Below are 27,833 nucleotides of genomic sequence, written 5' to 3' on the forward strand. Positions count from 1 at the left end.
GAGCTGACTGCTGCAGGCTGGACACGCCAGGTGGGCGCCGGGCTGGGTTTCCAGCTCCCGCACGGGCTCGGAGACTCACTCCCTCTTCCGCGCTCCCTGGCGTCGGAGCCGGAGGGTCCGGCGGGTCCCCACAAGTTCGGGGTCCCCGCGAATCCGGGTCTCCGCGAGTCTGGGTCCTTGCGAGTCCCGGCGTCCGAGCGTTCGGGGGCGGCGGCCGGCTGCTCCAGCGGCGCCTGGGGCGCACGGGCGGGACCGGCGCGGAGGGCAGGAGGGGCCCTTCCCGCAGGAAGATGAGGAAGCCCGATGGGAAGATCGTGCTTCTGGGGGACATGAACGTGGGCAAGACGTCGCTGCTGCAGAGGTACATGGAGCGGCGCTTCCCGGACACGGTCAGCACGGTGGGCGGTGCTTTCTACCTAAAGCCGTGGCGCTCCTACAACATCTCCATCTGGGACACCGCAGGTGAGGGCGGGCACCGCTCAGGCCCCGCTCGGGCGCACTGTCCCGGGGCTCCGCAGACCAGGTGCTTGCAGCGAGAGAGAAGCATCCCCCAGGGCCGGGGTGTCCCAGGGCAAGACTTCCCCCAGGACAGCCTACGCACTGCGTGTGACCCCATCTCGGGATCAGGCCCCTAGTCACGGTCGAGGCCGCACTTGGCCGCTCTCTGCCTCTGCTTGTTCTCCTTTGCTGGTTGGGAAACTTCAGCCACTCGGTGGGTCTTAGGGACAACACAGGTGACACCTGAAAAGTGCCCCTGGATCCAAAGAGAGAGGCTCCTGGTGTCTTGTGTACCCCGTGGTGGCTTGGCTCCAGAGCTCCATCGTCCTGCTAATGGGAACCCCATGCTCAGGAACATGATCTCATTTGATAGCCCCAACCCCCTGGAGGGGTGAGCAAAGCTAGTGTAATTACCCCTTCTTTACAAAGGAGGAAGTTGAGCCGCAGAGCCTTCCCTGAGGGGTTTCGTCAGGAGACCAGGAAGCTCAGGCTTCTGCACTCAGTGCTGAGCACGTCTGCCTTTCCCACTTCACTTACCACCTGTTGGATCTCCGCTCCTATCTGTCATGGGGCTTTGAAGTGGTTTTCTGCAGAAGCATTTTTAAGATAGTCATGAACTATTTTTAGTACATGTAGTATTTGTGATTTTTCCAAAGTGCAAATCACAGGGTCTTGATTCAGGCTTTCGGTGAGTTAACTCTGCAAAAGTACGCTGGCAACTACAGTCCTATCATGGAGTTTACCTCCTTCCCCAGGAAAAGGAAGAAGATGCCTCAGGTAAAGACACTGTGAATCATTGGGCACATTTTCCATGAGCATGACTTTCAGAAGCCCAGCACTTTCAGAAGTGACCTATATCCCCGAAGGTCCTGTCTAGAAATTTTAGATTGCCAACTTGGGCACACCGGTCTGCTAAGTAAACAAAATTAGAACTAGTGCTCTGTTTACAGTGGAGTTAATGGAGTTCACTGATGTCCACCTACCCTTCTCCATCCTGCTTTCTTTGTTGCTGTCTTTTTTAGTAGGGTGGTTAATGTCCGACTAAATGATTTGCAGTCATGCTATGAAAACAGCGTCTCCCAGGTGCAGATGTAGCCGTCCCTGCTCTTCTCCAGGCTGCGCAGTGACGTTCCCGGATGCTTTCCTAAAGACGACTTTCTAGCACTAAGCATTTGGTAGGGATGGAACTCAAGCTCTAGAAGTCACATCGCATTGAAATGACTCGGCTGCCTGTTTTGTGCAAGGCTGGCCCTATTTATCCTTTAGTTGGCCGGCTGGCCTTCAGTGCTATCCTTGGTTTACAGGGAGATGATGCAGGATTGGTGTTGGGGTCCCAAATCGAGCGGCTCTGTCAGTGGCTGCCATCAAGCTGCCCTTCTCCGTGGGAGGTGGTGTTTCTGGAAGAGGAGCTGACCTTTGGCTCTGGCGTCAAGGGTATGAAGTAGCGAAGTGATTTTGACTGGCCACTTTCTTCAGTGACCAGGGCGTGATCAGCCGGAATCTTGATCGTCGGAGGATTTTGTAATACAGCCGATGACTGGCGCTAGCCATCTCGCCCGGCTGCCGGGGGCGGCGACTCATTTCCTGGCGTTGCCTTCTCGTTCCTGGAACCCTTAGTGTGCGCTGGGTCAGGCTCCTGGGGCCGCGGTGGGGCCAGGCCCTGTGTCCACATGGCTGACTTGTGTCCACACGCACAGGGTGCCCGAGGCTTGGCCTCAGCACTGACACCCGCCATCTCTGTGCCTGGCACCCCAGCCACTGTGGGGTTATGGGCCACCTGGACTATGACTAGATACCTAGACAGGTATGAAGAGATACCTTTCCTTAATCTTTGTTGGAAATTCAAAAGTTTAACCCTGAAGGGGATTCTGCTTTTTCCTTGTCTTGCTCTTGAACGTCCTTCCCATTCCACAGACACTGGTTTTTTTTTTTTTTTTTAAAGATTTTATTTATTTATTTGAGAGAGAGAGAATGAGAGAGAGCACATGAGAGGGGGGAGGGTCAGAGGGAGAAGCAGACTCCCCGCCGAGCAGGGAGCCCGATGCGGGACTCGATCCAGGGACTCCAGGATCATGACCTGAGCCGAAGGCAGTCGCTTAACCAACTGAGCCACCCAGGCGCCCCTGGACACTGGGTTTTAAGCTGTGTTCATTTTACTTTTCATAACCAAGGCGGAGTTTACGGACCCGCGAGAGGATCGTTTTTAGTGCTGGCCCTGGTCACAGGAGGTGGGTGGGGTGGGGGTGTGGGGCTGTGCGGGGTGTCAGGCTGTTCAGTCGTAGAGGAGAGAGGAGGGGTCGGAGAGTCTTACTCTTCTTGCCAGCAGCAGAGTGGCTGGCTGCCTGAAGCTGGAGGGGGAGGAGAGGTTTGCTGGGCTGGTTAATAGGTATCTTATTCAGTGACACAAGAGGCCTCCCGACGTGGGTAAGATCACGTCCACGTCCGGGATGGGGCCATAGAGGCTGGCAGAAGCTAAGAGGGAGTCAGACTTTGGTCTGTCCAGGTGCCGTGCATTCCGTTCATTGTGTCTTGCTCACCCCGACCCTTGCCTAGTTGGGCAGACAGATGTGGGACATTCACCGTGACGGTTTGATAAGTTCTGGAAGCAAAAGGCCGTTGCCCAGAGACGAGATGGGGCCCCTGCAGAATCCGCCACCACTCTCTTCTCTGTCATGCCTTTGGTTGGTAAACCCAGCCCCTCCTACACGCCTGGGGCCGCTGCTCCGTGGGCTTTCAACTCCAGGGGAGGGGGACAGGCAACAAGGACAGAAGTGGTATCATTTCACATGGGATCATCCAAAGAAACTCCATCCCTAGAGCCCTGGAAGGCTAGCCCCCTCCTTTATTGCTCCTACCTCAAGGCGGCAGCCCCTGGAGGTGGGGGGGGGTACGGCTCACTTTTGCGTCCCCAGTATCTGTCCTGCGAAGACCGCTTTGGAACTCTCGATCCCCTTTCCTCCAGCCTCCAGGAACACGTTCCCTGTTTCCATCTGAGCTCACACTGGCAACACCCTAACGTCCCTATTTCTGCCTAAAGTCTTCATGCCGGCTTGGGTATCCTTGAAAGATGAGACAGGTTTTCTCTACTGTGCTTCCTTCTTCCTCCTGAGCCCTCGCCAGCAGGGCTGCTAGAATCCATATTTCTAACGGCCTGTGCAAGGCAGGGCAGGCTCTTTCCATCCTGTGTCTCAGATTCTTCCCGCCTCTGCCCGTTGCCCAGTTCCAAAGCCATGTCCAACTTTGTCACAGTCGTCCCTGCTCCGAGGATGAATATCTATTTCAGTACTCTGCTCCCACTCTAACAAAGCACCACAAACTCAGTGGCTTAAAAAATGCAGGTCAGAAGTCCTAACTGGGCTAAAACTGAGGTGCCGGCCACCGGTGCTCCTTTCTGGAGGCTCCAGGGAGGAATCTGTTTTGGTGCCTTTTTTAGCTTCTGGAGCCTGCCCACATCCCATGGCTTCTTCTTCCTCCATCCTCAAGGCCATGGTGTCTCTCATCGTGTCTCTCGGACCCTGACTGGTCAAGCACCCCTCCCCCACATTTAAAGGACCCCTGTGATTCCCCTGGGTTCATCTTGTTAAGCTTTAAGGTCAGCTGGTTAGTAACTTGAATTTGTCTGCGACGTTGGTCCCCCTTGCCATGTAACATAACATCTTCACAGGCTCCAGGGTTTAGGACTTCTCTGCGGGGTGAGGGTGTGCCATTCTGCCAGCCACAGCCACTGACCACATGTGTGATTTTGTGGCTGTGTGTCTCCACTTCATTTTCCTCCTCTACCAAATGGGGACGGTTTTAGCACCCACCTGAAGCGTTGATAGGAATCAGTAGGTTAATCTTGGCAAAGTGCTTGAACAGTAGTACCTGGAACGAGGAAGCGCTGTGTTAGTGTTTGATGAAGAAACCATCATCTCCTAGCCCTGGGGGCTTATGACCATGATTACCACCAGCAAGAATGTCACAGAAGGACAAGAGAGGCTTGAGTGGGCCCCCAGTAAGTAATTCTGCAATAAATGGAGAGATCAAAGAGAGGGGCGATTCAGAGCACTTGGTGTAATGACTAGATGTTGAGATGTGTTCTTTCCATGCCTATTTTGTTAACGATTTTTATTATGAATGGGTGTTGAGTTTTGTCACACATTTCTGCTACATCTACGGAGATGATCATATGATTCTTTTCTTTCATTCTATGAATGGGACGTGTCACATTGATTTGTGGACATCAAACCATCCTTGCATCCCAGAGGTGACAGTTGGTTTAAGATCTTTCTCTCGAATAACTTTGGTGCAACCCAGGAGAAGATGCTGCATGTCTGGGTACGAAATCATGATGCCCGTGAAGTTAGCTGAGAGGTCTTGGCCCCCGTGGCAGAGCCAAGGGCCTTAGCCCTGTGAGCGTCTGAAGGATGGGGAGACACACACAATTGAAGATGTTCAGATGCGACGGACCATCCTTGAGGACCGTGAGCCCCCATCATCCTCCTTCCACTCTTCGTAGAAGCCTCAGCCCCCAGCTCCACCTGGAGGCAGCTGCCCCTGGATCCAGGGAATGATAGGGCAAAGATGGTGGTGCTGCGGATGAGCTGCCAAGTAGCTCTCTTTGGCAGGGACCACACAGTTGCTGATCACTGATCCTTTGGACTGGCCTGTGAGGACTGTGTAGTTGAAAAGCCCCGAGAGCTTGGTGCTGAAGTGGGTGGACAGCCTGTGCAAACTGGAGCTGAGGGTGGAGCACTCAGATCTTCGTTGGCTCTCTAATTACGTTCGTGCAGCTGCTGAGTGGTTCTGGAGGTCCGAATATGGTGGTCCTGAGCCCAGCAGTTGGTGTTCGTGTGACGGGAGAGCATCTGGTGGATGACATCCCCTTCTTGTAGATCAGCAGACTGAGCCGGGCCCTCCCTAGTCGTCATAAATAAGGTTTTATCGGCACACAGCCATGCTGATGCATTTATAGACTGTGGCGCCTTTCTTTCCTTCTTTCTTTCTTTCTTTCTCTCTCTCTCTCTCTCTCTTTCTTTCTTTCTTTCTTTCTTAAGATTTTATTTATTTATTTGACAGAGAGAGACACAGCGAGAGAGGGAACACAAGCAGGGGGAGTAGGGGAGGGAGAAGCAGGCTTCCCGCAGAGCAGGGAGCCCGATGCGGGACTTGATCCCAGGACCCTGGGATCATGACCTGAGCCGAAGGCAGACGCCCAACGACTGAGCCACCCGGGCGCCCTGAGACTGTGGTGCCTTTTGCCCTGCAGCGGTCGAACTGACTCGTGGCAACAGAGACCATATAGCACAGAAAGAGAAAAACTTTTACGATCTCACCCTTTGCAGAAAGTTTGCTGAGCCCTGGTTTGGGTCATGTAGAGGGGAGAACACTTCTCTAAAAGTCCTCTCTGTGGTTACAGAAACTCCCCACAGAGTCTGGCATTCAGTGATTGGGGGAGCCCGTGACCACTTACAGGCAACGGGGTGCTGTGTGGTCCACTCTGAGCTGGACTGGGGTGGGGGCACCTTGGACTTAAGATTGACATGAGCCCCCACTCAAAAAATCTTAGTTTACACTTGAGATCGGACGCTAAGCCTGCAGGGCCCGTGATGTGGGTGAGCCCACATCTTCGGAGGTGGGTCCACATGAACCGCGAATGCAGGCCTTGAGTGGGCGCCCTCTGGGTGCGAGGCCGCATTTGCAGAATTCCTCTGCTCTCTTGATCAGCAACAGTGGCCGGAATGTGAATGCGGGTGTTAAGACAGGTGGAAGGAACCAAGGGTTCTGGGTTCAGCGGGGCAGACAAGGCGCCATTATATTGCGAGACTTCAGCAGACAAAGGACGCCTGTGAACAGTGCGTGTGCTGGGAGGGCCGCCCAGAGTCCTCCTGGAGGGGGTGCCGAGGATTCTGGGGGTGGGAAGAGGTATTTTAGGCTCACTGGTGTGGTGCTGATTCAGGAGAATTTGACTAATTAAGGTCAACCATACTCGTAACTCATGCCTGAATCCCATTCAGTGTCTCTGGAAGATAATCTGGGCTTTATAATTTCAACTCGAACTTGCCCTCTTGCTTTGTTGAGATTTCACATAACTTCCCTTTCTGTGAAAAAATGTTTACACACAGTTTACACACATGTACATACACACGAGCTTAAATGACTGTTCATTCTTTTTTATTTATTTGTATTTAAAAAAAATATTTATTTGAAAGAGAGAGCAAGCGAGAGAGAGAGAGCACAAGCAGGGAGCCCAATGCAGGGCTCGATCCCAGGACCCCGGGATCATGACCTGAGCTGAAATCAAGAGTCTGACCCTCAACTGACCGAGCCACCCAGGTATCCCAACAAACCTTTTAGACAAGAACTGCTGTACTCCAGCCAAACACTCAGAACAAGCTGGAGCACCCCATGCCCACCATCAAGATCTCGCAGGAGCTAGGGCTCTCATCCCCGCTGGGGGGTGACGAGCCCTCCCCCTCGGTGGTGCCTGTGGAGGCTGCATGGGGAGTCTGGGCTTCTGCCTCCACCTGTCAGCAAAGAGAGAGTACCCGCCCCAGCCCCCAGCCCCCAGCCTCTGCTGGGACGAATGAGCCAGCTCAAAAGGAAGATTTAAGTAAGATCCAGTGTCTCATAGCACAGGATGGAAATGTCCAGGTTTTAATAAAAAAAAAAAAACACTCATCATGTAAGAACCAGGAAGATCTCCAACTGAGTCAAAAGGACAATCCCGAGACTCCAGTCCGGAGCTGACGGAGAGCGTTACCCCACAAGATGGTAGCGTTACCCCATAAGCGTTAGGATGATGACAGCAGCCATCCCGGGCCTGCTTCCGTGAACAATCACGAACCCCTGAGCAAATGACAAAAAACAGATTTAAAGAAGACCCACAGGGAAATTTCTGAATGAAAAAGTACAGTAACAAAACCAGAAGGCGCAGTGGGGTGGACTCACCAGCCAGGTGGAGGGGAGAAAGGCAGGAACGGTGTGGGAAGACAGCAGGAAACACTGGCCAGCCTGGAATATGGAGGGAAAGCAGACGGAGGTGAACAGAGCTCGGCAACCTGGGCGGGGGGCTGGCGGAAGATCAACACCGCGCCGTCCCAGTTCTGGAAGGACGGGAGAAAGGGTGGGGCTGACAGAGTCCTAGAAGAAATCATGGCCAGGAGCTTCCCAAATTCGGCCAGAGACAAACCTGCAGGTTCCAGAAGTTGAGAGAACCCCAAACAGGAGAAATCGAAAGAGATCCTTGCCAAGACACATCAGAACTAAATTCTGAAACCAAAAGACAAGGGAAAAGTCTCAGAAGCAGCCAGAGGAGAAACAGAATCCGAATGACAGCGGGTATCCCATCCGACTCCATGGCAGTCAGAAAGAAGTGGCATCTTTTTCAAGTGCTGAAAGCAAAGGTGAAGAATATTGATATCTAATTCTCGCCCATCTTCCGTCCCGATGCGTGACTGTGGAGAGACAGGCTCCTGGTGCACGTGCCTCTGTGGACTCCGGATTTCTGCTCCTCTTCTTTAATAATTTTTTTTTAAAGATTTTTATTTATTTATTTGAGACAGAGAGAATGAGAGAGACAGAGAGCACATGAGAGGGGGGAGGGTCAGAGGAAGAAGCAGACTCCCCGCCAAGCAGGGAGCCCGATGCGGGACTCGATCCCGGGACTCCAGGATCATGACCTGAGCCGAAGGCAGTCGCTCAACCGACTGAGCCACCCAGGCGCCCTCCTGTTCTTTAAATTACACATAGTGGAACCCTGTTTCGTACTTAACACACTATTTAGGCAGACCAGGGAGGTTTTTTCACATGAATTTTAAAAGCTTTGGCTTTGTAGTTTAAAAATTGGCAACAAGTTTTGCATAGGTAATAGTTTTTGTTTTTTAGTAAAATTGTCTAGGTTGTTTTTATTTTTAAGGAAGGTTTATTGAATGTTTGCGTCTCTGCAGTAATTCATTGTTAGTGTATAGTTAGGAGTTTTGACACATACATATAGTTGTATGACCACAACCAAAATACAAACCATTTCCACCATTTACGACAGTCTTGTGTCCCTGGGAGTCTCTCTGCTCACTCCCGGCCCCAGATAGCACCGACTTGTCTCTGTCCCTAGAGTTTGGGCTTTTCTAGACTCATAGAGTATGGAGCATTTTGAGTCTGGCTTCTTTCGCTTAACACATTTGAATTCATCTGTGCCTTGGTGAGTGTTCATTCCTGTCAGTCCTCCAGCTGAAGGATACTTGGATTGCTTTCAGTTTTTGGTGATTATGGATAAAGCCACTCTAAATAGTCACATAGAGGTTTTCGTGTAAACATAAATTTTCATCTTTCAGGTGAATTACCTACGAGTAGGCTATTTGGGTTTTATGGTCGATGTACGCTCAACACCAGTTGACCCAACACCATTTGTTAAAAGGTTGGCTTTTGTATTAGCCTTTATTTGTTGCATAGTGTTTGAGATACTTCCATTTTCACGGACAGACTTGGAGGATTTATTATGTAGGTAATTAACACTCCGCCACCCTTGTGAGGAAAATAGTCAGCTGCTGGTTTTTCTTAGCTGACTTGATGCAAGAGCGTGTGGGTAATTCTGCACTGCAGGTTTGTTCATTTCTCAGCTGCTGTAATGCACGTTGTGTCTGGAACGAGGCAGGGTGTTCGCAGACTGGCCCTAGGAGTAAGAGACCTAAGAATTGTAAGGTTTTAGTCTTGATTTCTTTTCTTGGCCATAAAACACACATTTCATGGTTCATTTGGGTCTCATCAGAGGGTTTTTTTTTTAAATTTTATTTTATTATGTTATGTTAATCACCATACACTACATCATTAGTTTTTGATGTAGTGTTCCATGATTCATTGTTTGTGTATAACACCCAGCGCTTCATGCAGAACGTGCCCTCTTTAATATCCATCACCGGGCTAACCCATCCTCCCACCCTCCTCCCCTCTAGAACCCTCAGTTTGTTTTCCAGAGTCCATCGTCTCTCATGGTTCGTCTCCCCCTCTGATTTCCCCCCCTTCATTCTTCCCCTCCTGCTATCTTCTTCTTTTTTTTTTTAAACATATAATGTATTATTTGTTTCAGGGGTACAGGTCTGTGATTCAACAGTCTTGCACAATTCACAGCGCTTACCATAGCACATACCCTCCCCGATGTCCATCACCCAGCCACCCCATCCCTGCCATCCCCCACCGCTCCAGCAACCCTCAGTTTGTTTCCTGAGATTAAAAATTCCTCATATCAGTGAGGTCACATGATACATGTTTTTCAGCAGAGTTTTTTTTAGAAAGAAGGTCACTTGTGGAGCTTGGTGAGAGGTGCTGTGGCCATGAATCCCTTGGTTTCCAGTGATAAATTATGTCCAGCCAGCATTCAAAATCCAGCCCTTTCTTGAGCTCTGCCTTCCTGCTTGGCGCGAGGTAACCAACATGCACGCGCTTCCTCCAGTGTTTGCATTTTAACAGACGCCAAGCTGAGCTTGTAACTCCTACAGAGTGTTTCGTCAGTGCTTGTCGATTTGTCCTGTGGCCCTGAAGGGTGTGGATGTACAAGGACGGCTGCCTGCCCTCACCCTGGCCTGGCCTCTCCGCGTGCTGGGCTCCGGCTTCTGAAACAGCTCAGCTCCCTCCACACCTCCCCCTCCTGCTCCTTTTTAACGTGCATCAGATGGCCTTGGACCCTTGGACCCGTGGGCACAGAGGAGCTTAGCTTTGACCTCTGTGGGTTTGCTGGCAGCAAACGTGAGACCAGTCTGGCCCTCGCGGGTGCCGTGATCCAGCTGTGGAGCGGCTCAGGGTCTCCCGTCCGGGCTGGGCCGGTGTCCTTCACGGTCCCATCCATGTAACGGGGCACAGGGTGAAATGGCAGAGGCTGGTGCGATTCCCCACGACCGTGCGTCTTCTCAGCCTCTCCCTCTTTGAGATGCAGAGACAGACCCTGGAAGTTAGTGTCCCATGTCCAATGGCCACTTGGTGGCAGAACAGGGGCCGGCACCAGAGTGTGGGGAGTCCATGCTGTTTCTCCCTGCTCCGTGCTGCCTTTCTGTGTCCTGTGCGGTGATGTCATCTCAGAGGCCCTGTGCTCCGCAGGCCTCCCCTGCGTCAGTCTGCTGGGAGGTCAAGGTGGCACCCCTGGGAGAAGCCGCTCAGGAGCTGTCTGCTGAGGGGCATGCAGGTGGCCGATGTGCAGCCCCTGCCGTCCCGGAGGCCCGGACCGTGGGAGCAGCAGGGCTCCGTCTTGGCTCCCGGGGGCGCCCGTCACACTCAGTGCCTTACAGCTGCTTCGTGTGGCCGGGAGACCCTGGGATCGTGACCTGAGCCGAAGGCAGACGCTTAATGACCGAGCCACCCAGGAGCCCCAAGAATGCAGTGTTCTTTTTTTTTTTTAAAAGAGAGGGGTATTTTATTTTATTTATTTTTTAAGATTTTATTTATTTATTTGGCAGAGAGAGAGAGCACAAGCAGGGGGAGCAGCAGAGGGAGAGGGAGAAGCAGGCTCCCCGCAGAGCAGGGAGCCCGACGCGGGACTCGATCCCAGGACCCTGAGATGATGACCTGAGCCAAAGGCAGACGCTTAACGACCCAGCCACCCAGGCGCCCCAAGAATGCAGTGTTCTAACTAAAGTTGCCTAGCTATTGCGCTCATTTTGATTTTTGTATTCTGCCGATCTGTTTTCCTTATTTATCCTTTGAAAGGTCTGAATTTCATTATTAGGAGCCTTCACAGGCATCAGGAGAGATCGTGGGGTAGATAAACTGCTACACCCCATGTAGGAAGCCTTTTCGTTCAGGTTACACCTGAAGTGCTTGCCCGCGTTTGAAAGTTAATGCTCAGCCGTAAAGAACAGCTTGAATGTGCTACTGTTTGTGTTGGCTGATCAGCTACCGCGCCATCCCTCAGGGACCCCGTCTCAACAGCCTCCCCGAAAGTGGCTGAGCTGGGCAGCCTGCCCCAGGCTTTCTGCACTTGGTCACGCAGCGTGCGTGTCCTTCACAGAGGTGACCTCTGGTCTCAGGGAGGTGAGCCTATGGCTGTGAGCAGGACGCGGTCTCTGCGCGCATACACAATGTGACCACGCGTACCCCATGCCCCTGTTTAGAGCCTGTGAAGTGCAGCAGCCGATAGCCGTAGGTTCAAAATATTTCCAACCTTTGGGCCACCTGTTTCATAACTAACAGGATTCGCGTCCTCCCCTCTTTTCCCACGTAGAGTTACCTGAGCTTTATATACTCCATGCCCGAGATTATGTTGTCTCAGAGAGCCAGTAGGTCAGTACGGTGTTGGGCTTGCCCTTGAGACAGAGGTCCCGAATCTGTCACCCCTGATCAGCTGCGCCGTTCCTGGGTAATCTTGTTCAAGAAGGGCCAGTGGGATGCTCTGCCTGGCGCCATGAGCTCGCGGGCCTGGTTTGGTGGCCGTCCAGGTCTCCGTGTCCGAGTCCTGGGGAAGGACTAGCACTCCCTTTGGTTTGTGGTACGAACGTTCAGCCTGGCCTGTCCGCAAACACTCTGGGCCGGTCGAGCCTGTGTGCCGGGAAGCCCCCCAGGGCTGTGTCCCCACGCAGAGACGGGTGGCCTGCGAGTCGGCTGTGTCCTCCCTAAAAGCGGGGTTTCTGCTCAGAAACAGAAGGCCGATGTGTGACTGTGTGTCTTGTGAAAAGCCGTTGTCTTGTGGCATTTCTTGGAGTAACTCATGCCACTCAGCAGTTTAGTGGTGCCAACTTTCAACTCACGGCTGTGTTTGGGAGTCGGATTTTTTTTTTTTTTTTGGCTGAATCAGTGGGGACACTTTTCTGTGAGGATATTGTCCTTTCTGTTTCTGAGTTTCATTTATCTCGTCCTCAAATTGTAGTAGTGAACCTGATTTCCAGGGTTGGTTCTGCAGCTTAGGATGGTGGGCTTGAGGGGCCCTGCATGGCTCAGTAGACCCACACATGTGCTTTCTCCCTTCCCCAGGGGCCCAGCAGGGACCCTCAGTGCTTGTAAGGTGGGGAGAGCTGTCCTCGTTCCTATTTCATGGCTTTTCTCTGACCTGCTAAGGAATAACTTTTGGGATTATTGATGGGCGTGGTTTGGGTTGGACATTTAGTTTTCATGTATTTTGCCAAATGCTGAGCTCCAGCTTCCAGTCAGTAGACCACACGACCCCTGTTCCTGTGGAGTCAGATTATCCAATAGGAATAAAGAACTTAAAAGTAAAATGGTAGTATGTTGGTCCACGTCCAAGAATGGTAATCATTAGTTGCTTAAACATGAGGAATGCTGGACATAAAGAGGCCCCCTCCTGAACATTAAAGGGCATCATATTCTATAGTCTCTTACTGTGCCCTTTACACGCTCTGTACCTGTTCTTGGGGCGCGCGGGGAGGGTTTTGTTATCTTCCCTACTTTGTGCTGACTCTCAAGGTCGAGGAGTCTTGTGTGGCCGCCTCCAAGTTCCCTCTGGTTTCAGTCTCATTCTCTGTCCAGAGTGAACGCTCAGGAGGTGTGAATCCCTTGGTTTGCTCACTCACTCAGCACGGTGCACCTGCCACGCGTCGGACGCCATGCGGAGCTCGGGGACGAGCAGTGAATGAGGCAGAGTCTTTCCTCCTGGGACTTCATGTGGGTGGAGACACGGCTGTGTCTCCTTGACATGTTTCAGTGATGACATCTGTCTGGCTCCCTCATTATATGAGCTAAATAAGATTTTTAACATATATTTACTTTTTTCTTTTTAAAGTAGGCTCTACGTCTAATGTGGGGCTCAAACTGACAACCCCGAGATCGAGTTGCATGCTGTACTGACTGAGCCAGCCAGGTGCCTCAGTATTTACTTTTTATATCTCTTTGGGAGTCATGATTTTGTCCTTTCTTAAAAATTGCCTTTTAACACGTTTCAGAGTAGCATTGCTTTAAAAAATGCTTGGCCAAATCTCATTCTTTTCTTAACAGAATTTAGAGGTCCTCCATTGCTTTTATTTTATTATTTTTTTTAAAGATTGTATTTATTTATTTGAGAGAGAGAGAGAGATACGAGCAGGGGGAGGGGCAGAGGGAGAGGGAGAAGCAGACTCCCCACCGAGCAGGGAGCCCGATGCGGGGCTCGATCCCAGGACCCTGGGACCATGACCTGAGCCGAAGGCAGATGCTCAACCAACTGAGCGCCCTAGGCCCCCCCTTCCATTGCTTTTAAAACCCTTATTGTCTGGCACTTCCTTATGCAGACTATTCATTCCACTGTCGGTGTTAGGAGCTGCTTACTTCTTGGGGGTCTTTGAGCAGCTGCATGAGCGGTTGGGGCCTCTGCTTCCAGATCTGTGAGATGTGCCCCATACAGTGGGGGAGGACGAACTGCACATGTGAGCACGTAGGCACACGCGTGTACATGTCTGCCTGCGAACGCGTGTGTACACGCGTGTCTAGCTTGACGTTCCGCCTGGCACCTGAAGTGGGATCTCAGAGTTAGCTCTTTACGGCAGTTCTGAGGGGGAGTGCTGACACGTGGTTAGCAGAATCGAGGACACTGGTGGGGACACTGAGGCCCAGGGACACATGTATCAGTAAACAAAGGCAGAGGAAGCAGTTCTTCCTTTGAGATTGGCTGTTCTTGTCCTACAACATGAAAAGACAGACTGAGTGGAGGACTTTTTAAATGCTTCCTGAGTGTGTATCCTCACCGGAACTCTTCTCCCGTGAGGACCTGGCCTTCGGAGTGGAAAAGAAGTGTGTGATTTGCCTTTCCCAGAGCTTTGGAAGTAGCAGGTGCACTGTGATTGTATTCTGTCTGAGGACACTTTGTTCCCACTTTCAAAGCTGGTTGATCTATTGTTTGCTTGTGCACCTTTCTTACAGCAACTGCAAAGGCACATTCCAAACCTAATTAATTTCCAATCTGATTAACTCTGGCTGGTTACCGTGTAGCCACAGGCCCCTGCTCTCAAGAGTGAAGCTCTAACACCTGGCAAGTGGCCCGTTTCAGCTTGAGCCACCTGCAGCCCCTTCCTCTCCCGGGAACGTGAGCAGGCTCAGAGTCTCAGGAGAAGGCACTGGGCGGTGAAGTGCAAAATGTCACAGCCAGGCTGGGTTGCAGAGTTGACTGTGTTCATACTGTGTCTCATCCTGGGTTGACGAGAGCTGCCCCTAGACTGCTTGAGGCTTTGCAGCCTTGCTTCCCAAAGGTTGGTCCGTGGACGGGAGAATCCAGGCCCTGCCCTGCCCTCCCAAATCAGATCTCCAGGTGGACGAGAAGTGCTCTGGGCTTGCTGTAGCCGCTGCAGGAGCGAGCTGTGAGGTCGAGACCGGCAGGGACTCGGCCTTTCGGGTTTTCTGGTGTTCTTAGTGGGTGCTGTTTTTCACATGCAATTCTGTCTCTCTGTCTCTCTATCCATCTATCTGTCATCTCTCTAAATATAGTTTTTTTTTTTAAAATTTATTTAAGAGAGACAGAGATAGTGACAGAGATAGCGAGAGCAAGCACCAGTGGGGAGGAGAGGGAGAAGCAGACTCCCCGCGGAGCAGGGAGCCCAGTGTGGGGCTCGATCCCAGGACCCTGAGATCATGACAGGAGCCGAAGGCAGACACTTAACGACTGAGCCACCCAGGCGCCCACAGACAGTTTTTCTTTTCTTTTCTTCTTTTTTTTTTTTAAAGATTTTATTTGTTTGACAGGAGAGACAGAGCGAGAGAGGGAACACAAGCAGTGGGAGTGGGAGAGGGAGAAGCAGGCTTCCCGCGGAGCAGGGAGCCCGATGCAGGGCTCGATCCCAGGACCCTGGAATCATGACCTGAGCCAAAGGCAGATGCTTAACGACTGAGCCAGCCAGGCGCCCCCACAGACAGTTTTTCTATCATAGTAAAATACACATAACAAAATTTACCATTTTACTCATCTCTAACTGTACAGCTTGGTGGCATTAAGTACACATTGTTGTGTGACCATCACCGCCATCTCCAGAATTTTCTCCCCTTCCCAGCTGAAGCTCAGGACCCACTAAACACCAACCCCAGCCCCGCCCCCCCCCCCCAGCCCTGGTGGCCACCATTCTGCTTTCGGTCTCTATGAATTTGACTATTCTAAGTGATTATTTAAAAGATTGACTTTTGGGCGCCTGGGGGGCTCAGTTGGTGAAGCATCTGCCTTCGGCTCAGGTCATGATCTCGGAGTCCTGGGATCGAGTCCTGCATCGGGCTCCCTGCTCGATGGGAGCCTGCTTCTCTCTCCCTCTGCCCCTCCGCCTGCTTGTGCTCTCTCTCTGTCAAATAAATAAAACCTTTAAAAAAATAAAAAACTTTTTTTTTAAAGATTTTATTTATTTATTTGACAGAGAGAGACACAGTGAAAGAGGGAACACAGCAGGGGGAGTGGGAGAGGGAGAAGCAGGCTTCCCGCGGAGCAGGGAGCCCGATGCGGGGCTCGATCCCAGGACCCCGGGATCATGACCTGAGCCCAAGACAGATGCTTAACGACTGAGCCACCCAGGCGCCCCCAAAAATTTACTTTTATGTACAGCATAATATAGTTATATTTAAATAGGATTAAATGAATTCTAACAAGGGGCGCCTGGGTGGCTCAGTCGGTTAAGCGCCCGACTCTTGATTTCGGCTCAGGTTATGATCTCAGGGTCGTGGGATTGAGCCCCACGTTGGGCTCCCTGCTCAGCACGGAGTCTGCTTCTCCCTCTCTCTCTGCCTCTGCCCTCTTCCTGCTCACACACTTGCTCACTCTCTGTCTCTCGGTCTAAAATAAATAAATCAATCTTTAAAAAAACGAGTTCTAATAAAATACTTTAATATGATGGATTTACAAGGGTTTTTGCACTGTTAAATTGATGAAATTATACCCAGGTACCCCCAGGCTGCCCGTGCCATCCCCAGAAGGGGGTCCTGATTTCACAGTGTCTGCCAATGGATAGTGTACTCTCCAGGGAATTTTATGAGCACATAGCCAATCTGTTAAGCAAGAGATAACTAGACATCATAAACATCTGTGAAATCCTTTGATTCCTTAGGATTGTTCAGAAAAGGTTTAATATGCTTCCCTTGGGATAGAATTAACAGAAAAACATTTGTTCTCTGCGGTGTAGATTTCCCAGAAGACTTTCTATTATGGAGAAGAATAAAACGCTGTTCTGGATAGCAAAGCTGTTAGAAATAACTGGGATGTTTACTGAATGGGGTACTCCAGATAAGAGGCTATTCTAGATAACTTAGTATTTTGAGAAATCTCTCTTTATTCATGCAGTGTTTGCAAAGTCTTGACTTTGAAACAAGTAAAAACTTGCACTAAAAAGCCTGAAATGATTTTAGTTTCCTGCTTCTAGTAAGTAGAGCATTTAGCAAATAATTTTTCTTTGATAATCTCATTCTAAAGGTTAATTATCACAGGACAACAGCGTATCTGTTGGAGGTAAAGGGGATTGGATCAAATATACTGGTATGTGGGAGGTTTTTTTTTAAAGCTAATTCTGTTATGTAAGTGTCTTTTCTTTGGATTTGCCTCTTTTTCTTAATATTAGATTGTTAGAGATCATATCTTTATTTGAACTATTTGGTTGTATTACTGAATTATTTTTAGTATACTCATGTCTGAGGCGAGTGAAGTAATTTGAGAATTAAGCCTCAATTATTATATAACCTTAGTAGTTATTTTAGAAAGCCTGGTCGGTGAGTCACAGGCAAAGGATTAATTTATGTGCGGCTCATTATTTAGTTCATTGGGCATATGACACATTCTTTGTTTTTGGTTTTAGTCTTCAAGTCATCAAACAAACCGCAGAAATGACACATGTGCTGATTTGGGTAAAAGCACGTTGTGTATATTGAAATGTGCAAGATCGTTTTTCTGAGGCAGCCTTCTCTCTGTCCCAGAGGCGGTGGCTCTGCGAGATGGAGATCGTTGTGGGTTTGGGCGCCTTTATTTGTAAGAGGAGAGCGTCTCCTGACATGGGCCCCGACCCCTGGCGTGGCCTGCAGCCCTGCTTTCCTTTTCGGTCCCGTGGAGGCGCCTGGCCTTCCGCGGCCACAAGAACAGCCATTTCCATTTCCCTCTGTGTCATGAAGCGGGCCGTGGTTTTGAAGACCTTTTTAATGGTGTCAGGCTAAGAACAAAATGTAAGGAGCTATACAGTACATGCAAGCAACTAGATTGGACTCTTGGGTTTTAATTACTCACTTATCTTTAAAATGTTTTTGAATCCTCTCTTTTGTTGGTGTGGTTCATTACTTGGTGTTGGGTTTTAGTTCTTCCTTCTGGCAGAAAAACCACCCCATTCCTATTGTGGGTTTTTGCGTCCGTCCCGGCTTCTGGAGGCCCCTTGTGGAGGCAGGGATGCTCTTCACCATCCAGCTGATGGCTGTTGGCTCGGGTGGTGCCCAGGACAGGGTCCGGGAGGGTCTGCCAGGCAGGGACGTGTGAGCTGGGGGGCTTGGCTTTGCCCGTGCGGCGGGAAGGGCCTGGCCTCGGGATTGGGCTGCGGACACCCAGTGTAGCCCCATCCGTCTGAGAACCGCGAACGGTTCATTCAGACTCGTCCCCACTGCCGTCTCGGGTGGGAGCTGGCTCCACCGCTCAGGCTTTTCGCTTTTTGTGCTTATCTGGCCTTTTTCAGTTTGTTCAATTTCTGATAACAGAGGTATGACAGGAACCACCCGGTCGCTTTTTCTTCTAGATTTTGAAATACTGGCATTCTTTTCTCAAGCCCAGGTCTGCCCCTAAGCTCGAGTAGGACTTGGAGCTGGGGCTGGGGAGCGGGGCCTCTGACCCTGAAGGCCGGGGTCCTCTCCTGCCCTGCGGGGCGGCCTGTGTGCAGTCCCCTCGAGGCGTCTGCACGTGTCAGGAAGCAGCAGGTGCCGCGGGGGGGGCCTGAGTACCCCTCAGACTCATGCAAGGGCCCCAAGAGCCAACGGCCAGTCCACACTGGTTCCGCTCTGCCCGCTCGGCAAGGAGGAGCTCCCGACTCACGGGGACTGCGTCCCCCTGCCCGAACCTGCCTGTTGCCGGCCACCTTGTGCTTTCGACACCTGGTCTTGGGACAGCTTTCCTTGGGGTGCCACCAGCTGCCGCCTCCTTGGTGGCAAACTTGTTAGTTGTCAGTGGTGACCGCTTCTTCCCTCTGGCGTTTCTCAAGGAAGACAGCGACCCGGACGTGGGTGGTTGGTTCGTTCTCGAGCGATCAGATTAGAGGGCAGAGGTCGTTCCTGTGGCAGCCCCAGGTCGAGCCGGAAACAGTGAAGCAATTTTAGATGCTGCTGTCCACCGGGACTTAGCTGTGCGATTCGTGACTTGTTTGTGGGAAGTCAGCAGATTCGCTGACTTGGCTCAGGAGATGACAGACTTTGTCCCCACGGGCTGGGGCACCTGAGGTCTGAGCCATCTGGTCAGCTTCTCCTTCGCTGGGTCACTGCAGGCCACAGATGTCCAGCTCATCTCCTGCGCGTGGAGGGGGTGGGAGGGCCAAGGGGAGGAAGTAGAAGCTTCTCTGGGCAGCCTGACCCTGCACGTGGACCTGCTCTTGTTCGATTTGTGGCTTTGGCGTCCGTGGAAGGCCAGGCCTTGGCCTGCAGCCCGGGGCCCTCCGAGGACTGTGAGTCCTGGGCGGCTCAGACCACGGGGGTCTGTTCTGTCAGTTCTGGAGGGTCTGGAGTGAACGTGCGGGCGGCACCGTGCTCTCTGCAGGCTTGGAGGGACATCCGTTCCGTGCGTCTGTCCCAGCTTCTGGAGGCCCCTTGCTGGCGGTAGGCGGCCGCGCCCCTCCAGGCTCTGCCTCCACGACGTGGTCCCTCTGCGTGTGTCAGCCTCTGTGCCTCCCCTTGCCCCCGCCCCGCCCCGCCCCCGGCGTGGATTGCCGCTGGAAGGACCCCGCCACGGCCTGGCTGCCCCTGATGCCCGCATCTTCTCAGGCCGGTCCACCTGCTCCAGCGCTGAGGGCCCGCACGCATCTGGGGGCCACCACTCCGCCCGCTTCGGACGGCGGGGGACTGTAGCAGTTCTGTCTTTTACAGGACGGGAAACAAGACTAAAAGGTAGAAAGAAGGAGGAGATCACTTCAAACCCCAGAAAATGCACCCTTTATTTTTATTTATTTATTTATTTTTAAAGATTTCATTTATTTATGTGACAGAGAGAGACACAGCGAGAGAGGGAACACAAGCAGGGGGAGTGGGAGAGGGAGAAGCAGGCTCCCCCCAGAGCAGGGAGCCCGATGCGGGACTCGATCCCAGGACCGTGGGATCATGACCTGAGCTGAAGGCAGTCGCTTAACCAACTGAGCCACCCAGGTGCCCCGAAAATGCCCCCTTTAATTCCCTCTTCCATCCCCGGTCCCTGTGCTCACCCATCCACCATAAAGGTTCTAGATCTGGGATCTGGAAATTCTGGCTTTCCTGTGTTTACCGTTTAGTTGTTAAAGCCCCGGCAGGAGGCTTGTGTGTTTTGTGGGAAGGAGGCTGCCCCGCGGGGTCTGCGTGTAGGGAGAGAGCCGGTCGGGCCCGGGCGCAGGGCAGGCAGTCCTCAGCGAAGACGTGACCGGTCTGGGGCCCAGCGATGCGTGTGGCTGCTAGAAGCCCCTCTCAGGACCCCTCCTTCCCGTGGACGAGCGGCCAGTGTGGCTGACAGCCACAGCCTCTCGTGCCTGTGGCGCCCGGTGGGCCTGGGGTGGGCCCCGGCTGGGGGCCCCGGCGGACTGCCCGCCCGGGAGGTATGCTGCTCACGGCCCCCAGGTCACCATGTGAGGGGCCAGCAGGGGATCGGGGCCTCGCTGGAGCCAGTGTGGAGATGGGGGAGCAGGAGGGGACACGGGCCACTGAGACAGTGCCGCCCTCTGGGGAGCCCCGGCTTTTAACAGCTTCATTCCTGGGGCGACACGTTCGCCATGCGGTAGCTCCAGGTGTGATCGTCTGGCTTTCCCAGAGGCACGGAACCACTAGGATATGGAAAAAAGTATAAATATAGAAATGTAAATGTAAGTTTATATATAAAGATATATTTACTATATAATTAAATGTACAACCAAACATTTATATTTACATATAATATAAATTACATACAACTTATATTTTAAATATATATTATATAAGTATATAAAAATCTGTATATAAATACAGTGTATATAAATTCATGAATTTGTAAATAAATAAATATGAAGTATATGAAGAAGGAAGGAGGAAGGGAGAGAGGGAGGGAGGGAGGGCAAGGCCTTGGCTCCCACGACGGTGGGACTCAGGTCTGAATTCTGCCGGGCAGGGTGGCAACGTGGAGACCCAGGGAAGAGCTGGTGTTGCGCCTTGAGTTCCAAGTCTGTAGGGCAGCAGGCTGAGGTTTCTTTTATAACTCAGGCCGTGGTCTTGAGGCAGAAATCCTTTTTCTCCAGGAAATCTCAGGTTCTTAAGGCCTTCAGCTGATTGGATAAGGCCCACCGACATCGTGGAAGGAGATCTACTTACTTAAAGTTGATTGCAGGTCTCGAAAAATAACCTTCGTGGCCCCGTCTACACTAATACTGGAGCACAGAACTGGGCAGCCTGGTGGTTAGCCAGCACACAGGTCGGTCCGTGGGGGCGGACTCACCCGCGCGGACCAGGACCTCTGCGCAGACGGTGATCCTCGTAGGAAGTGTCCTTGCTTCTGCCGTGGGCACACACCGGGGGAAGCGGCTGGTCCTTCCATCACCCCGGGGGGGCAGGTGCCTCCTTTCTGTTCATGCACCGAAGGAGCCCAAATGTTCGTGAGCCTTCCTGGGAGTACTTGTTTCCGTGGGCCCTTCTCCAGCCGGGCTCACTGTCAGGTCAGAGACACCGACAGACAGGTGGGAATGTTCTAGATTTTGCCTGGGACGGTAAACTTGAGACAGAACGCACCCAGTGATAGGAAAGAGAGCTACAGTAATCTTACAGGTCATATTTATAACACCACGGTGGGACCTGAGAGCATCGGAAGAAGGACTGTGTTTTTATAGGATCTCAAAGGGAGGTGCGGCCCAGCTCGGCCCTGACTGGGCTTCTCCAGGCTGTTTCCATGGCTGCCCTTCACTCTCTCCCCGTTCCCGTCTCTGGTTCTGTGATCTGAGTTCTTTGTCTTTTTCATGTGGTCACATCGGTGTTTTTGTGCACTCCTGTCCAGTGGGCATTCCAGACCATGCAGGACGTTTTAAAAGTTCCTCCTTCGGGACGCCCGGATGGCTCAGTTGGTGGAGCGCCTGACTCTTGATTTCGGCTCAGGTCATGATCTCAGGGTCGTGGTGGGATCGAGGATCGCGTTGGGCTCTGTGCAGGGCATGAAGTCCGCTGGAGATTCTCGCTCTCCTCTTCTGCCCCTCTGCGCCACCCCCCCCAAAGTTCCCTCTTTTGTGTTTGTGTCTATGTTTCCTGGTAGACCTTACTGTTTGATCAGCAGCCTTCTGATTCTCATATGTTAACAACTGGCTTTTTCTCTCTCGCTTGCACCAAGTGAGGTGGGGATCTTCCCCTCTGGCTGCACCGTGCATTCTCCGGGGAGCTTCTCAGATCACACTGGTACCCATGCCCCCCACGCACCCCGGTCGCATCCTGGTTCATGTGCTCTCAGGTGGGGGGGGTCCCCGCGTCGTTCTTATTTTAGAAATAATGAAACAGAACATGCACTTTTTTTTTTTTCTAAAGATTTATTTATTTGACAGAGAGAGACATAGTGAGAGCAGGAACACAAGCAGGGGGAGTGGGAGAGGGAGAAGCAGGCTTCCCGCGGAGCAGGGAGCCCGATGTGGGACTCGATCCCAGGACCCTGGGATCATGACCTGAGCCGGAGGCAGACGCTTAACGACTGAGCCACCCAGGCGCCCCGAACATGCACATGTTTAAACCATGCAGCCAGCATTGTGATTTCTGATGGCCACACCACCCATTTGATTATTTTAGACTGTTTAAGCAGTCTTGGGGTCAAGGGCCGGTGGTCCCTGGGCTGAGGACGGCCAAGGTGGAAGAGAAGGCAGTCGAGCAGTTTACCTTCGCTTGTCCAGCAACTGCCTGGGGTCAGTGTGGGCGGCTGACTCGTGTCCCCCTCGTGCCTGCTGCCGGGCTGTTTTCAGCTCCACGGATACAGTGCGGCAGATCCGGTAATGCGCCCCGGAACTGGGGAGAAGGCTGTCCTCCAAAAGGAAGGCTCGTAAAATAAGACTGGTGGATGGGATCGGTCAGTGGCAGACGTGGCCACCAGGCTCTCAGAGCCGGAGTGTGAACGTCTGATCAAGAGCCCAGGACACGGGGTCCGGGGAGGGGTTTGTGCTTCGTCTGGGAGGAATCTGACTGAGGGCTTAGCAGGAGCAGGCTCACTCCTGGGAGCTTACACGTGTCCCTTGCTTACACTTTCACAGCCTCCCTCGGGTGGGACTGGCCACCGGTTGGCGACTAGAACGGGGGCTCAAAGGCACTTGCCCGATGTCACGCTGTGGGGACTCGAACGCAGATGGTCTGTGCCCAGAGTCTGGCTCTGCCACGGGTGGTTAGAGCACAGACTGCCTGGTACCTGGGCCAGGGTCCCAGCTCTGGGCTCTGGTCTCGGTTTCTCCCTCCGTGATGTGTGGGGGGGGGCCCTTTGTGTGGTTGCTGGGAAGGCCGCGTGGGTGTGTCCAGTGTCCTCATGCTGACCCAGCTTCTCCGGGTCACTAGCCCAAGCTTTCCTCCCCCACCCTCTCCCCCTTCCCCCCCTCCCCTGCCCCCAGGCCCCAGCGACCACCAGGCCAGTCTCTGCATCTCCGAATATGGCTATTTTAGATGCCCTAGGATAGGTGGCATCCTGCAGTATCCATCCCGGGAGTGGCTCACTGGCACTTCTGTGTCCCTGCTGCATTATTCACGGTGGCCAAGGCATGGGAACACCCTGAATGTCCTTTGACAGATAAATGGATAAAGAAAGTGTCACATGCATACAATGGGAGATTATTCAGCCTTAAAAAAGAAAGAGCTCCTACAAATGTGAGTATGTGGGGGAACCTCAGGGAAACGGGTCATGTCTTGATTTGCTTCCCGGATGAGCCAGAATTCCTGGACGATCACACAGGCTCCCGACCTGCAGCCCTGTGGACCACCCACCGCAGGGGGAGCCCAGGCTGCTTCCTGGAGGTGGAGGAGGCTGGGCCCCTCTCCTAGACTCCCGCCCCCGGATCGCTGGCAGGCCGCACGGCAGGGGCCCTCCAAGCCTGGCAGCCTGGCCGTGTCACCCAGCCTAGGGTTTGGCGCTCGCTGACCCGCAGCCGCATTGGTTAAACTTGAAACAGCTCATGATCTTTCCCCCAGCCCTCTGAGGGCTGGGGTCGGGCAGCCTGGTGCCCTGACGCCCCCAGAATCGCACCATGAGGCTGTTGAGCTCCTCAGTGAAGCCAAGGAGGGGGGACTACGGGAATTCCCGGGGCTTTGGAGTTGGTGTGTGGGGCCCCAGGCTGGGGAACGCGGTGGGGGGAGAGAGAGAGACTACGGGAGGGGAGCTGGTACACGGCCCCCGCGTGGACGAGGGCAGACGCTTATCGTGGGTTAGCAGTAGGAGCCTGACTCCGCGGCTCAGCCAGGTCCCCAAATCACTGGAAAACTTACTAGAGAGTCTGAGTTCAAGCACACTGAATTGGCAGAACCAGCTTTCAAAAGGCCGAGTCTTATGGATTCCCCCACCATCTTCGCTGTGGTCTTCATGCCACAAATACCAGGGCACCCACTTGAATTCATTTGGGATTAAATTCAGAATTCTGTTCCCTGTGCGTGGGCCCGCCCGTGATGGGCACTGCACTCATGGGAAAGCAGCCTACACGCTGCAGAGTCGATCTAAAACAGAATTTAAGCATTTCAGGTATGCAGACTGCCTCACTGTAAATTCTTCAGTTGCGGTGACCACAGTGGACAGGTCTGCATGCGCCTGGGCCGGTAGATTATGGGATTGTAACAGAGCCTCTGATGGACTCGTCAGGCCAGCATTCGGGCTTCTTTGGTTCCTACTTCCTTAGTTACTATGATTTTTCCTTGTATCAATATTATGTACTTTTTTCGTTTTTAAAAGGCAGATCAGACATTTTTATCTGGAAAGGAGAAGTATTTTAGGTCCAGGCTTGAGCACAGTTGCCTGTTTGTCCCCAGCGAACTGTGCCGCGGACTTGGAGATCCTCCCCCAGCCTCTCCCGCGGTCGCTGCCTCGGGAAAGCTAGGGTGGGGGCTGGAAGCATTTCTCCTGTTGGAAAACCTCACGATGCCCGGATCGCTCGCTTGAGATGAGATTTGTGTCTGCAGGAGAAGTCCTAGCTCAGGGCTGATGGTGGGGAAGCTGGTCTTGCTTTTCTTCGTAGTGAATACCTGCTGCTTCCAGTGTTCACATTTGTTTCTAAAGACTCCTTGATCATCGCCTCCCGGGGTGGGTCCCGAAAGCGACGGGGGGGGCGAGGGGACTGCTGACTTTCTGCCCGTCGGCAGGCAGTGTCATTTGCCATGAACCTGTAATGAGATGATCTGTCCCAGGAAGGGCAGACGTGCTGCTCTGGGTTGCACGCCGCTGGTCAGCAGGTGGCCCTCGGAGACTTGCCTTCTGGCACATCATGTCGACTCTCAGCATCTCGGCAGGATGCCTGCCTCCAACCCCTGCCAGCCCTGGTGGCCCCGTCTCAGCACCCCTTCCCCTCCGGATCATTTGGGGAGACACTGGGGCTTTGCTGGACAGGCAGGGGGCCCTGGCTTTGGGTGCGGCTCCGTGTGAGGGAGAAGCCGGCGGTCCGGCGTAGGCCCGGGCCGGCTTTCTCGGCACGTTGCTCTCTCCAGGGCCAGACACGGGGGGCAGCCGGCCTGCCCCAAAGTGAGGATGCAGCCTGGCCTATGTCAGGGCTGTTTGAGAAAGTTTGGGAATTGGGATAGACATTGTTTGTGTTTCTTTGGTCATTTGGCTGAAAACAGTGAATTATTGGCAAATGACACGTTTTAAATAAATACATGTGTGTAGGTAACATGCCTTCAGTCCATGCTCCTAAGACTCACAGACCAAAGGTTCTTTATTTCTTTTTTGTCAGGGATCCCCTTCTACCCAAGTAGGATGAGCCCGTGACCCTGCCTCTGAATTACGTGCATGGAGTAAAATTCAAAGGTTTGCCTGGAAACCAGGCTGTCGTGCACCTCCCAGAGCAGAGGGCACTGCCCTTGGATCCCGTGGGGCCTGGGCCCCTCACTCCTTTGTGCAAGCCAGTGTCTCCATCCGGCCTGGCTGCAGCCACACGTGCATTCGGGGTCCGCTTCCATTGTCCCTCTGGGGTTGCCGTGCGGTGTGGTCGGTGGGCGCGTCCTGGCACGAGAGATAACCCGCGTCTCTCTTTCCGTCTTCCCGGCCAGGGCGGGAGCAGTTCCACGGCCTGGGGTCCATGTACTGCCGGGGCGCGATCGCGGTCATCCTCACCTACGACGTGAACCACCCGCAGAGCCTGCTGGAGCTGGAGGACAGGTTCCTGGGTCTTACAGACACGGCCAGCACGGACTGCCTGTTCGCCATCGTGGGGAACAAGGTGGACCTCGTCGAGGCTGGGGCCGCAGAGAGCCGGGAGAAGGCAGGGCACGGCCCCGGGACGGCGGGCGGCGGCGGCGGCGGATCGCCCAAAGTGCCCAAGCCGGTGCGGCTGGAGGACGCGGCGGCACTTTACAACAAGATCCTCAAGTACAAGATGCTGGACGAGAAGGATGTGCCGGCCGCTGAGCAGATGTGCTTCGAGACCAGCGCGAAGACCGGGTACAACGTGGACCTGCTGTTCGAGACCTTGTTCGACATGGTGGTGCCCGTGATCCTGCGGCAGCGAGCCCAGGGGCCGCCGCAGACCGTGGACGTCAGCAGCTGCAAGACCCCCAGACGGACCAGATCCGGGTGCTGCTCCTGACTCAGGGACCCCGAGCCCCAGGGTCCACGGCGGGCCGGGGCTGACCCGCTGGGAGCGCGGAGTCGTGTAGCCGGGCTGCACACGCAGGGGGACGTCCGGGGACGACAACAGCGGGGTGTTCGGCGGTCCTCGGGCACGGCTCCTCCGTCTGCATCACCGTGGGGGACGTGAGGGCCAGGGGAATCGCCTGCAGAAGACACTCTTCCGAGCCACGACTCCCAGGGACCCTTGCGCGGTGCTGCTCCTTTCCTAACATCCTGGCCTCGCCGAAGCCTGTGGCCGGGCTCCGCGGCACCGGCCGTGCGTGGGCACCTGCCCCGCTTCCGTGTTTTCGCAGACATTTATTCACTGTGGTCTCTCCTTGGTCCTACCGCTTGGCACTCGTGTGTTGACGTGTCACCATGATTCTTGGCTTGTTAATTTATACGGAATCCAGAATCACCGCTTTTCTACCGGCTGCAGCCGTGTGAGTTACGCACATTATTAAAAAGGATTATGAGGAGACCCTTGGTGTGGAGACTGTTGATTTTGACCTTATTTTCACCCCTGGTGGACCCCTTGCCGGGGGCGCCTGGGAGGTGGCTGGGAGCTTAAGGTACTTCTGTCTTTAAAGCTACAATGAATCCTTAGACATTTCAGAACATTTGGATTGGTCCATTTGCCGTTGTCTCGATGAAATGAGCTCCAGGAACAGAAATCTAGAAGGTCTGTCTCTGCTCAGGTGTGTTTGGGGTCACGCAGGCAGTTACTCACCCAGAAGCCCCCTTTCTGGGGGTTGGTGGGTGGGCTGCTTTGTCACAAGCAGATTCTAAGACAAGGAGGCTGCGAGGCAACAGTTTTTCTGAGCAATTTAAGGGGTATCTCAGCCAACGTGGGCGGCTGGAACAAAACGCAGGCCGGGCCCATCTCTCTCGTGCAGCTCTGGAGGCTGGCAGCGGAGGTCCGGGGGCTGGCAGATCCGATCTCCGTCCGGGCCCAAGCCCTTCCCCTGGCAGACACCACCTTCCTACTGTGTCCACATGGTGGGCGGAGCGGGCTCTGATCTCTCGCTCCTTGTAAGGCCGCTAATCCCATCGCGAGGACCCCACCCCATGACCTCCCAAAGGCCCCACCTACAAATATGGTCCCACTGGGGGTCTGGGCTTCCACAGACGGATTTGCAGGGAGACAAGTGTTCAGCCCATAACAGAGGGCACCGTGAGGCCGAGGCTAGTAAGAAAGCAGTGTGTTTCGTGAGTCGTTACTGTGGGGGGCTGGGGAGGTGTGCAGTGATTGTGTTGAGGGCCCATGGCCTGTTTGGGGGTCCCCCCAGGCCGGCCTCTGCTCCTGTGCGGTGCACGTTCTCCAGGTGCGAGCGTGAGCCAGCCTGCAGGACGGGGCGAGGCACAGCCTCCTGTCTCTGCCTGGGGCTCCCCACTCGGACGCCCCGTTGCCCAAGCCCATCCAGAGGCCTCAGACTTCAGTCCCAGAGCGGGGCCCATTGGAGAGTGAAAACGAATCTGTGCATCAAGC

The 27,833-nt window shown here is 53.4% G+C and overlaps 1 protein-coding gene across 1 annotated transcript; it reads left to right on the forward strand.

Annotated features, from left to right (window-relative positions):
• RAB20 (RAB20, member RAS oncogene family) lies at positions 1-27,551 on the forward strand. Its single transcript, XM_045869707.2, has 2 exons — positions 1-462; positions 25,786-27,551. Exons 1-2 carry the CDS (start codon positions 291-293, stop codon positions 26,319-26,321), a joined length of 708 nt encoding a protein of 235 aa, XP_045725663.1. The 5' UTR covers positions 1-290; the 3' UTR covers positions 26,322-27,551.
• The last annotated feature ends 282 nt before the right edge of the window (positions 27,552-27,833 follow it).

Source organism: Mirounga angustirostris, unplaced genomic scaffold, assembly GCF_029215605.1.
Source record: "Mirounga angustirostris isolate CCGP_5_RB_7025 unplaced genomic scaffold, mMirAng1.0.hap1 SCAF_3, whole genome shotgun sequence".
Lineage (NCBI taxonomy): Eukaryota > Metazoa > Chordata > Mammalia > Carnivora > Phocidae > Mirounga > Mirounga angustirostris.